The sequence below is a fragment of the Macrotis lagotis genome, chromosome 2 (genome assembly GCF_037893015.1).
Source record: "Macrotis lagotis isolate mMagLag1 chromosome 2, bilby.v1.9.chrom.fasta, whole genome shotgun sequence".
Taxonomy (NCBI): Eukaryota; Metazoa; Chordata; class Mammalia; order Peramelemorphia; family Peramelidae; genus Macrotis; species Macrotis lagotis.
In genome coordinates this window covers 314,740,502-314,753,090 of record NC_133659.1, presented here as the reverse complement: position 1 = coordinate 314,753,090, position 12,589 = coordinate 314,740,502, and the positions used below count along the sequence as shown (strand labels likewise).

The window sequence follows — 12,589 nt, the reverse complement described above, 5'->3', positions numbered from 1 at the left end:
AGTCTTGATCTTGCCCTTGTTATTGCCCATCCATTGTCCTGCCCTTCTGTAGTTTAGCAGAACAAGGTTAATTCTGCCACCATGGAATAATCCTTTCAATACTCGAAGATAGCTGATATGTAACCTGAGTCTTCTCTCCAGGCTGAACACTTGGACATTCCTTCAACTGGTCTACTCAACAAACATTTGTGTCAATTTTATGGCAGGCCCTGTACTGACTGCTAGGGATAGAGAGGCCCTGCCCTTATGGAACTTACATTCCACATTGGAGAGAAAATATATAATTTTACAACAAGAAAAAATTGAAGTGGGGGCAGAGAGCAAAGAACAGTGATCAGAAAAGTCATTTTGAAGGAGATAATACCCAAGCTGAACCTTAAAGTCATCAAGATAGGTAGAAAAGAGAGGTGGGATGCAGATTCGAAGCACAAGAATGGTTTGGATGGCCATATGTCGGTGGAAGAGAAAGGATTGATTTAGGGTGAAGTTCCAAGGTCCAATTTGACAGAAGAAAAGAATATATGCAGCAGAGAATAATGAAATAAGGCTAGAAAGGTAGATGGACACCACACTGTGGAAAGTCACAATACACAAACCAATGGCATCAAGCCCAAATAAAATGGAATATACCAAAACATACATGAGGATCCTCAGGGATCAAATATTGATTTAGAAAGCCAAATTTTTATGCATTTCTGTTTTTAGTTAATAGGTAAACACATAAATTAGAAACCACACTTTAATCTCAAATTGGCCAGATATGGCCACATGCAGGCCACCTCTGTAAACAACCAGGAAAGCCACTGGAGGCTTTTGTTCAGGTGAGTGAACTGTACCTTGGGAAGATTATTCTGGCAGCTACAGAGGATGGATTGTAGAAGAGAGGGGCTGGAAGCAGGTAGAATATAGTAGAAGTCCAATTGCAAAATGATTATGACTTGAACTAGGATGAAGTTGAGAGAAGAGCAAAATAAATAGATGGAAAGACAGAGACAAAGACAGCAGAAACATAGGAGAGACACAATTAAATGGTTACTATATGCTAGACTATATACTAAAGACTGAGAATAAAAATGCAAGATGGATAGTTCTTGCCCTTTCATTCTAATGAGAAAGGACACCACAAAAAAAGAATTGGAGGAGAAGAGAAGGGGCTACACAGCTTGGTTTGGAATGAATTTGGGGCTTGGCAATGGGGTGGAGGCTAGTTTCCAGGCAAGATAAGGTAGAAGCTCACCATCTCCTATTGATGGAGAAAGAATTGACAAGGTTTGACAGCCAGCCAGCCAAGGGTAAAGATGAGAGAGATGGGAGTCAAGGACCCCTCTGTGGTTACAAAGTTTGGTGAATGGAAAGATGGCAACTCTTAAAATCTTCATACAGATTTGAAACAAGGCCTCCATCATCCCGGGGCTCTCCAGATAATCGATATCTATGTGTTATTGTAGTACTCAGACTCGGACTCAACATTCCAATGAAGTCTGAATGAGGAAGAGTATTTATGGTTCCATCACTTCCATGGTCTTGGATGTAATACTTCTTCTGAAGGCAGCTGCATGAAGATTTTTTGTTTGCTGAGCTACCATAATCACACACTCATATATTAAAATCCATAGGTCTTTTTTCTCCATTGAATTGTTTCCTTTTCATGCTTCCTCCATCTTTTCCCACATGGGGATTGAGAAGTTCTGGTTTGGAGGCTCTCTCTCCCAATGTAGGTTGGTACCTTCTCTTCAACTTTCGGTCTTAGTTTCCAAGACCATTGAGAGATCAAGAGGCTTGACCGAGATTATACATTCAATATATATCAAAGGCAGAAGATGTACAAAGGCTTCAAGTACAAATCTTTATTCTCTCAACATTGTGCTGGCCCATTATGAGCACCTAATAAATGCTGATTGATTGATATTTTCTTTTCATATCTGTGATCTTGACTTTTTGAACCTGGTTTACCTTTATTCCTAAGATTCAGTCCAGTGTTTTACTCTGTCAAAATAAGATCATGGAGGAGTAGCTAGGTGGCATAGATAGAACATCAGTCCCAGAGTCATGAGGACCAGAGTTCAAATCTAGCTTGACACTGACTACCATGTGATGGTCACTTAACTCCAATTGCCCTAAAAATCAAGAGATTCCAGTTTTGTTACTCAATATGTAAGCTCTCTTCCACTGGGTGTGTCATCTTCATTTAAGGCAAACATATCTATTTGGCCATGAATAAAAGGGTTAAACAGCTGCAGCATCAAGCACTGGTCTCTTGAACAACCCACAATATCAAAATCTTTAATTGGAATAAGAAGTATACATTTATAATGGAATATACGTGTATATACACATTCTATACAAATACATATAAAATAAGTATATATATTTTCCACATCCATATTTTCTTTCAGAGAATTCCCTGAGAAATCTTGAAGATAAATGGGATTCTGATGGGGAAAATGTTCAAAGAACACTAATCTCAGTTATTCTCTGAGTCTCTTGTCATAATACATATTTCTCACCACTCAAGAATAGACAAGCTATTAATCCTTTAATTTCATATGGCACTTTATAGTTCTCAAAGTGTTCTATTGCATTTGCTGCTCCCAACTTCTCTGAAGTGGCTGTTATTATCTCCATTTTAGAGGCAAGGGAATGGAAGCTCAAAGAATGAAGTGATCTCCCAGGGTCACATAGGTCAATATGATCCAGCCTTGAGTCTCTGAAGCAAAACCTTTCAAAGCTGAAAGTCTTTGGGGGTGCCTTAATCCAATCAATTTCTGAATTGCACATACCAGACCTAAAATGAAGATAGAAACTTGACATTTGGGGTTTGGAAATTTCCATCATCCCCCTTTGAAGATGTTTTACTTTGATTTGGTACAATTGTTTCATGTGATGTCTCTGCCATCAACTTCACTTTTCAATTCTCCTCTTAATTTATGAGCATCTCCTCAGTGAATGGCTATTCCCATCAGAGACTCTTGGGCAGGACATGGAGATGACTCTCACAAGAGTTCCGGGGGGGAAGGAAATGATGTCACTGTTGTTCTCAACTCTGTAGCATCAGAATACAGATTTCAGGATCACTATTTGGGGAGTAGAGGGAGGAGGAAGCTGCACAATGAACTCTGGCCAGGAACTCAATGAAATGGTACAAGGGGAAAAGATTGTCTCTAGGTGTCATATGATCAGGTGTAGAATGCTTCCTTTCCCAGTTCTGATTTCTACCCTACAGGTTTCTCCACCATAACTCAGCTGCCTTCTCATCATGGGACATCCCCGTGACCCAACCACCCTTTTCTCTCATAGATACTTCCCAGAACTTCCCAATTCAGAGGAGGAGCCCAGAAGACTTATCCCTCCTCCCTCCCTGAGTTGCATTTCTGATTCTGCTGGATTTGGCCATCAGGCCCCTACTTGAACACGTCTTTGCTCCCTTTGATGCTATCTTCCACAATTACCTCTCTAATGGAAGAGACTAATTTTCTTTTTGCATATATTTATATTCCTGGAAGCCTGCTACAGTAGCCCTGCCTTCACATCCAGGAATCAAGAGGGCCCCATGGCAGGGGCCCTGGCATCTCTTTGCCCTTTTATTAGACTATTAGGTCCTTGTGGGCAGGGTTTGTTTTTCATTTTCTTGATTCCTAGTGCAGAAGAGATACTGAATGTTTATTAGATTGTTTGGGGTTTTTTTTGTTTGTTTGCTTTTTATGTTTTTGCAAGGCAAATGGGGTTAAGTGGTTTGCCCAAGGCCACACAGCTAGGTCATTATTAAGTGTCTGAGACCGGATTTGAACCCAAGTACTCCTGACTCCAAGGCCAGTGCTTTATCCACTACGCCACCTAGCCACCCGTTTATTAGATTGGATTGGATTTAGCACTGAATATATATAAATATATGTATATTATATATATGGAAGCAGACACATATAAAAAGGTTTACATGCCTGTATGAACACCTGTGTTTGAACACATACAACTATATACTTATACTGCACATGTATTCACATGTATACATGCATATTTGTCTGTGTATGCATGGCCACCCATTTAGACAAAGAGATGCACATTTAATACTTAGGAACACCTAGGAGAGAGGGAAGGGGAGGATAGGGGGAGGGGATGGGGAGGGGGAGAGACAGAGACAGAGAGACACAGAGAGAGAGATGGGGGGAGAGGAGAGGGGGAGATGGGACAAGGAATACAATGAGAATCTGGAATGATGAGTAGGATATCTCTGAAGCCACAAGGAGATTTCTGGCATCCAAATTTTCCCTTGATACCTGTCCTCTGCAGTCTGAGAAATTGCTAAGAACACATGATTTAGATGAGATCATTCTTTTTCTGGGTGAATTGAGATTTCATATTGGCTCTTGGACCACAAAGCTTCCTTTATTCCATTGACTAATTAATCTATAAGACTTCCCCATTACAGTTTTAGTGTTTACTTAGATAAATATGTTTGTTCATTATCTGTGACCATCTTTTGTGTAATAAGCACTGAGGGGTGGCTAGGTGGCGCAGTGGATAAAGCACTGGCCTTGGAGTCAGGAGTACCTGGGTTCAAATCCGGTCTCAGACACTTAATAATTACCTAGCTGTGTGGCTTTGGGCAAGCCACTTTACCCCATTTGCCTTGCAAAAACCTAAAAAAAAATTTTTTTTTAAAAAGTAATAAGCACTGAAAGGAGGGAAGGTCCCACAATCTGTAGTTATCTGCCCCTTTCCCCAGTGAAAGTGGATTTGATCCTGAACCCTAAATGAGAATTATACCACTCAATGAAAACATCTGATGGATAGATTTAATTCCAAGCCTAACATCCATCTTAAGATTAAAAAAAAAGAGTGACTCCCCAGATGTATCTGTCCCACAAATATCCATGAAAGTAAAATTCCAGTCTCAATGAGACATGCAATGAAGCACGCCAAATTTAGCTATATATCCCTGTTACACATGAGTCACTCTACTCATCCCCATATTAAACAGCCCATCACAATCTCTTCCCTCTCTCCCTCTCCCCTCTCTTTCTGTCTGGGTCTTTCCTGTCTTTTCTATCTCTGACATTGTCTCCAAAACCACACACATACACACACACACACACATACATACATGTAGTTTGTGTGTATTTGTGAGGGCATGTAGAAAGGAAATATATACAAGGAATAGGGACTAGGTCTGTAATTGGTATAGGCAGATCCCTGGTGAGGAAACACCTTCTTCTTATGCTTCTTAGACCTTACAACTAAGAGTAGTAATGCTTAGACCATCAAGAGACTAGTTGACTTGACCTGAATCACAATAGCCAGAGGCAGACCTTGAACCCAGAACCTGGATGTGCTGACTTTGAAGACAGATCTTGAATCTACTATGTCCTATTGCCTCTCCACATACAAAATAGTCAGGGAGGAAGGTCCAAAGGCCTTTAGGAAAAGAGGCTTCAATTTTATAGAAAATAAAATGCAGATGAAGCCCTTAAGAAATTTCCAATTTTAGAGTCACATGTCAAAGAAAGCAGGGCTGGAACACCTGATGAAGGAAGGGGGGCCCTGGAGGAGGTGGTGGTGCAATTTGAATAACTGTGATCACATTTTTTTTCTGATTAACAGTCACAGCCAAAATGGTCAGTTTCTTCATAAAAATATCCAGGCGGCTCACTCTTCCTGTCAATTCTCTTGACACATTACTTTATTAACAGTATTATAAAATGTCAAGCTAGCATTCTTGTGAGAAAATGACTGTCCAACATTCTCGGCAAGGCCCAAACAGAAGATAATGAGGGGGAAAGTTCATGGAAGAAAAACTCCTGCAACCTGTCACGAGTCCTCCCCCAAACCAAGTGACATCCAATAAAATGAGAACATTTGATTTGCACAGCACATTTTCCCAAGGGCTATATCCAGGTATTTGAAATAGGAATGATAAGAATAGGTTTGCATATTATCTGAATTCACCTATTCCAGCCTACTTCAATTTTCTGGTACTTTTCAGATTCATGTACTATTCTTATGGCTGTTTGTTGTTTTTTTGATTTTTCCCTATTCTTTTTCATCTCTCAGATTGCTTGCAATTCTTTTATTCTAATAATTTCGCAGGCATTGGACTATATAGGAAAACAGTATGAAGCTTGATTAAGATATCAATAACTAAGTAAAAAAAATTACTCCAGGTTATTCATAAAATTAGAGAAATGTTAAGTTAAGGCCCCTGAGACTCCAACTCTCATCCATCAGATTGGAAAAGCAATCAAAAAGACTAAAATGGCAAATATATTGGATGGACACATTTGTATCCCTTGGGTAGGGTTGGTCCTGTCATTCTGGGGAGAAATTTAACCCTATACCCCAACTAGAAGCTCTGACTTCCATTAGAGAATATCTGTAAATGACAGTAAGTTGGCTTATATTTACTCTAGGACTGTCTATGCCACAGTCCCAGGAGCAGACATTTTTCTCTAAAAAAAAGAGAGAGACAAAGAGACAGAAACAGAGACAGTAAAAGGAAAATGCATCATGGGACTGTTGGGCACCCTTTGGTCACCATGGTTATCTTTTTTCCCAAAGGGCAAGCCAGTATGAAAAAGGTATGGATGTGAAGGTTCAGGACCTCTTTTAATATTCTTCCAACCCAGGTCAAGCCCCCAGGGTCCAAGTTTTCTCCTCTGGAATGGCATGATTAGGTGACCTCTGAAATCCCAAACAGGTCAAGCTGTATGACCTACATTCCATTCCCACATATGATGCCTATCAAGTGTGTGACACTGGACAACTCACTTCATTTCTCTGGGCTTAAGGAACATTATTTCTGAAGAAGGGGACTTGAAATGGTTCTAGATTTGTGATCCTATAATTATAATTGTGTAGTCTCACTTCCGAGGGTTTAATTTCTCAAGCCAGTCCATGTTTAATTAATAAACTTGAAAAAATTAATTCTATATACTAGAGATTTATTATGTCACACCTAACCTCCTTTTTCAATTCTTTGTATTAGAAAATGTTCACACTCATGGTTGTGGGTTGGGTCTGACTCAAATCAGTTCCCTGGTGGCCGATGTTCATTCCTGGAACAATATTGGAAGATCATTCAATAGTTAACAAGAAGAGATTTACTGACCCATAGGAAGGAAAATATTCAACAAAAAGATCTATCAAGGACACCAAGAAATTCAACTGAGAAAAACTGCCCTGCCTCTGAATTGCTCATATTGGTCCACTGGCCCAGCATCAGAGTCAACCTGGGGTTTCTCATGGCTGCCTGTCCTCAAGTGACCAGCAGTCACCCCCTAAGAACTTAGTCCTGTGAGCCAGTCAATTCTTAATAGTTTGAATAACTCCTAAGAAAAAGTTTGCCCAACCATTTTTTTGATGGGATGTGGAGGGGAAGGCTGATAGGAAGGAATTAGATTATTGTTCCCACCACATCACAACCTGTGATGGCAGGGTTTTCAAGATTTAGAGGATTTTAGGATTGTTAACTGGTCTTCCAAGACCTAAGAGATTCTAGAGGCCTGAATAAGGGACATTAAAGAAAGAAAGAGAAAAACTATACTATAAATAAGCAAAACAAAATAGAGCTACCCTATGCCCCACCAACCAGAATCTCCCCCTCACCTGGATCCTCATGGGTAGTCCAATAACTAATCTTTTCCCTCTTAGAGACCTCTGAGGGACTGCCTCTTTTTCTGTGGGGACCATATACTTTAACTCGTTTCCTTTTCCAGGAAAGCAAATGACCTCCCAACAATGCCACCACAAGTCCTCCAAGTCCTCCCTGGGGGTTGGCCAGTTCTATAGTATAGGAAGCAGAGGCCAGAAGTGGATCTGTCCATGCCACTGTCCACTGTGTCTGCTACCCAGGCTGCTGCTGTCTGCTCTGACTTTTGCCAGGGCCAGTAGTGATCAATTGGCACCACTTTGCCTTAAGCTCCACTCCCCTGTGTGTGATGGAGCACTATCACCATCAATGAATCCCTTTCCTCTGGAGCCCAGCCTAAAGAACCCTGGGGGTCCTATTACTGCTGTTGGGGTCCAACCTTGGAGCATTTTCTCAAGGGACATTTCTAAAAGGGTAATTTTCTTTATAACATTACATTTCCAAAGTACCAAATATAAGTATCTACTCTGAAAGCAGTCATAGAGGAGTTTCCTGAAAAAATGTTACTATAAGACTTCTATTATTATAGAACTAAATCAAATATGCTTACTCAATTTCACCTACTTTATAAACATCATGATTAGCTTATTATATGTACTCCTCAAAAGCAAATTTCCAATGAGCTCTAATTCCAGACTAAGGGCTGTTGAGTCCCTTTCCTGGACTCTTATGTTGAGTCCCACTTCTGGACTCCCTCAGTCTTCCCCAGGTGACTGTTGGAGGGGCAGGAGACAAGGAATACAAGATCTCCAAGTGTTCCATTTATTTATCAAAACACCAGTGCTTAAATACCTTTCCAGTCTTTAATCCACTCCCATTCCCATGGCACTTAGTAAGATAAGACTCTGGTGTTCAAAGACACCAGGTGAAGATAATTTACAATGCTCCCATACACAATGGTTCCTAACAAGGGGCCTATTTCTCATTAGTTGGAATAGAGAAGAAATGGGCTGGTCTCCAACTCCACCATGTCTCAGCAATCCCAGAAAGCCACACCACTAAGGCTAATAGTACATCATTACTTTGCTAAAAGTGCCAGTCAAAATGATGTGGGAGCCTCTGGAGAGTGTACCGTGACAACTTTAAATATAACAAAAACAAGATCATGGGATTAAGGGAGGAAGGGGAGAAAATAATAACCTTGTCAGGATTTGACATCACCAGCTGCAGCAGCATCAGTGACTCAGCCAACAATAATCATCCCCAACCCTCTCTTCCCCTTCAGAGCTTTGCTATAAAGCATGTAGCTCAGAAGTTATGTTTTTAGAATACTTTTTTAAAAAAATTATTGTTTGGATGGAATCAGGAAAAAACAACCCATATGTACTGTTTGGGGGTGAGTAAAAAGTTATTTCTAAGTTTATCTCTTGCTTAAAAGAAAAAAAAAAGAAGGCTTAAATTAACTTGTATGTTCCTTACAGAGGAGGAACCAGAAATCTGCCAGCAATATGCTGTAATAAAGTGGTTACTAGGCTTTAACATCTGTCTCTTTAAATTTAGCCATATTTGGTAAACCCCGTGATATTATATTATTATATTATTATAAAGTCAGTAGGCTTTGGGGACTCAGGAATTTCCATACAGATGCAAAATAGAAGTCATTTTAGAAATTAGGAGGTGGGAGGGGAATACTTCAAAATTCGTTTAAACGACTTGCTAGATCTCTGAGATTCCATTTCTCTTCCTTAGAAGACAGAAGCCCTGAAAGGAGAATTGAGACCATCCAAGGGACTGAGAGGCACCAGGAACCCTGTGGTCTGGGGTCACCAAAGGGACTGGGCAGGTGCATGTCAGAAGTGGCAGAAGATCTCAGTGTTACTGGAGATGTTGAGGCTGGGAGTTAAGTTCCTGCACTATCTTGGAAGGGTTTTTCCAAGGATACTTTGTCCCTGACCATGTTGGCATGAAGGCCCAACCTCTACCCCTTCACATAAACAGAATCTCCATGTTGGAAGGGTCCTCAGTGGTCAAGTAATCCAACCAGGACCTGAATAAGAATACCTACTATAACAATCTGACATGTGACCATCCAGAATTTGCTTGAAGACCTCCAATAGGGGCAACTATTCTGCTTCTCAAGATCTAGCTAGCTTTGAGAGTTTTTTTTTCTTTCACTTGCCCTCCTCTATTCCAGTGATCTCCTAGGAACCTTGCTCCAACCCTTCTTAATTCCAGTATCTTTTCTCTTTTAATTATTTCATATTTATCACATTTGTGTGTGTGTGTGTGTGTGTGTGTGAGTGTGTATACATACATTAGATTATAAACTCCTAGAGGGCAGGGGCTGTCTTGCTCCCGTTTTCTGCCTCTTGTTATAACCCCAGCAGTTAGCACAGAGTCTTGATTGAAATATTTGATCAGACATTTTGCTACTATCCACAGTATTCCCTTGATCTATTGCCCTGGCAACAGATCACCACTGTGTTCAGGAACCATCTCTTCAATAATAATGGCTCATTTCCATTACTTGCAGATGACTATCAGATCTGAATATCATACTCTAATTTCTCTATTTATCTTTCCCACAACCACCAACAGCCTCACTGACAACTCCAACTGGATGTTCCATTGGCTTCTCAAATTCAACATGTCAACAAAAGAACTCATTATCTTTGTTCCTAACTTCCCTATTTCCCTTGAGGGCACCCTTCCATCATCCTCCTAGTCAAACAAGTTTATAACTTCAATGTTAGCTTTGATCATTTCCCCTTCTTTGTCATACATTTTCCAATAGTTGACAAGTCTTATTGATTCTACCTCCATAACATTTTCTCCCTTCACAAGGCCCCATCTTCCTTCAGATCCTTATTACCTGTCACTTTGGCAATAATTTTCTCATTGCAAGTGTTCTCCTTTTCAATCCTTCCTTCGCCCAACTGCCACAGTACCTTACCAAGGTACATATTTGATGATATCACTCCTCCTCTCCAAAGCTATCAATGGTTCCCTATTACCTCTAGAATTAGAAAAAAATTCACCAAGACCACCAGCCTAGCATTGAAGGTTTTACATATCTTTCCAGTTATAGTCCACATTACTCTCTCTTTCACACATTCATGTCCTGAACTTGTTATTCCAACTCCTATCCTGATATATATTTACTTAGGCCATTATCCCATCCTAGGAATGTACTTTTTCTTTACTGTCACCTCTTCTCTCCTTTGAAGATCATCTCAGATTACACCGTCTCTGCGAAGCTTTCCAGATCACCTCAATCACTCTCTCTTCCGTTATCTTGCCTGCCCGCTGGCTACATCCACCTTATTGGAGTAAGCTCTTCTAAGATCAGGAACTGCTTTGTTTCTGCCTTGTAATCTCAGCACTTAATACATCCCAAAATATTTGTTGGACTAAGCAAAAATAAACTATTATCTTGTAGAGGGGACACTTACCTGAAAGGTGCTCGTTGTCTCTGCAATGCAATAGCTGCTAACTGTAGCTTGACCTTAATCATAAGCTCTAATTCCACCGGTTTAAACTTAATTATCCTCTTGCAAATACTAGACTCTGCACTTTCTATAAGCATGAGAAGTTTATCTTCAGCTTCCATCAATAAAATCCCCTAAAGAATCAAAGTAAGGGAAGAAGTAAGAGTCCTGTAAGCAAGTTCTAAGACCTTCATGTTATAGAGCAATCCTCAGGACTAAGAAAACTATGTTTGTGCATTTGATGAGAGTTTAGGAATGAAACATGAAACATAAGCACAAATAAAGACAATCTAAATAATCTGGAGAAATATTAATAGCCTGTTGAGTAGACCAAATCACTAGAATAAGAATGGCAAACCTAAATTAGTTTACTTATCCAGTGCTATTCCAATCAAGCTACCAAAAATTATAGTTAGGAAAAATACCAGGAAAAATTCATATGAAAGAATAAAAGGTCAAGAATATCAAAAGGAATCAATGGGGGGAGGAAATGTGAAGGAATAGCAGTACCAGGTTTCATATTGTATTGCCAGGTAGTAATATTGAGAATAATCTGGGACTGGCTAAGAACTATAGTGATAGAACAGAGAAATAATTTAGGTACACAATATACAGTAGAAAATGATCATAGTAATTTAATACTAGTCTAGTAATAGATCCTGGGTTTGAGGGGCAGTAACTGAGTATCTGATAAAAATTGCTGGGGAAACTGGAAAGTAGCAGCAAGTAGGCATAAGCCAACTGTGCCATGTACCAAAATAAAGTATTTATACACAAAGAATGATATCATAAGTGAATTAGGGGAGCACGGGAAAATGTGCCTGTCCGATCTATGAATAAGGGAAGAGTTTATGACCAAACAAGAGATAGAGAGGGTCAGAAGGAGGAAAATGGACAATTTTGATTCCAGGAAATCAACGTTTTTATACACACAAAATCAATATAGAAGGGAAACAGAAGTTGGAGGAAAATTTAAAAAAAATTTCTGATAAAGGCACCATTTCTCAAATATTTAGAAAGCTAAACCAAATTTATAAAAATAAGAGCCATTCCTCAATTGAAAAACTGTCAAAGAATATGAACAGACAATTTTCAAAAGAAATCAATGCTATTAATAGTCATATGAAAAATGCTCTAAATCACTACTGATTAGAGAAATGTATATTAGAATATCTTTCAGATATCACTCCACACCCATCATATTGGCTATCATGACAGAAAAGGAAAATGACAAATGTTAAAGGAGATGTGGAAAAATTGGGACACTAGTACACTGTTAATAGAGATGTGAAATGGTTCCAACCATTCTGGAGAACAATTTGGAACTATAACTAAAGGATTATAAACTAGACACAAATAGTTTGTGGTGACAAAGAATTAGAATTTGAAGGGATGTTCATCAACTCGGGAATGATTGGAGAAGGGACTAGAGAAAGGAAGAGAATTGAGAACTCAAATTTTTTTTAAAATTAATGCTATAATAAAGTATAATTATTAGTATAAAAATGAACCTTCAGAC

At 39.4% G+C, this 12,589-nt stretch overlaps 1 protein-coding gene across 8 annotated transcripts in view; it reads right to left on the bottom strand.

Moving 5' to 3' along the window:
• The window catches only part of CFAP54 (cilia and flagella associated protein 54), a 225,198-nt gene that overhangs the window by 50,881 nt on the left and 161,728 nt on the right, over positions 1-12,589 (bottom strand). For all 8 annotated transcript variants that reach the window (XM_074226630.1, XM_074226635.1, XM_074226629.1 and 5 more), the window contains one exon: positions 11,035-11,204. In XM_074226630.1, coding sequence (XP_074082731.1) covers positions 11,035-11,204 — 170 coding nt within the window. The remainder of the gene's footprint in view (positions 1-11,034; positions 11,205-12,589) is intronic.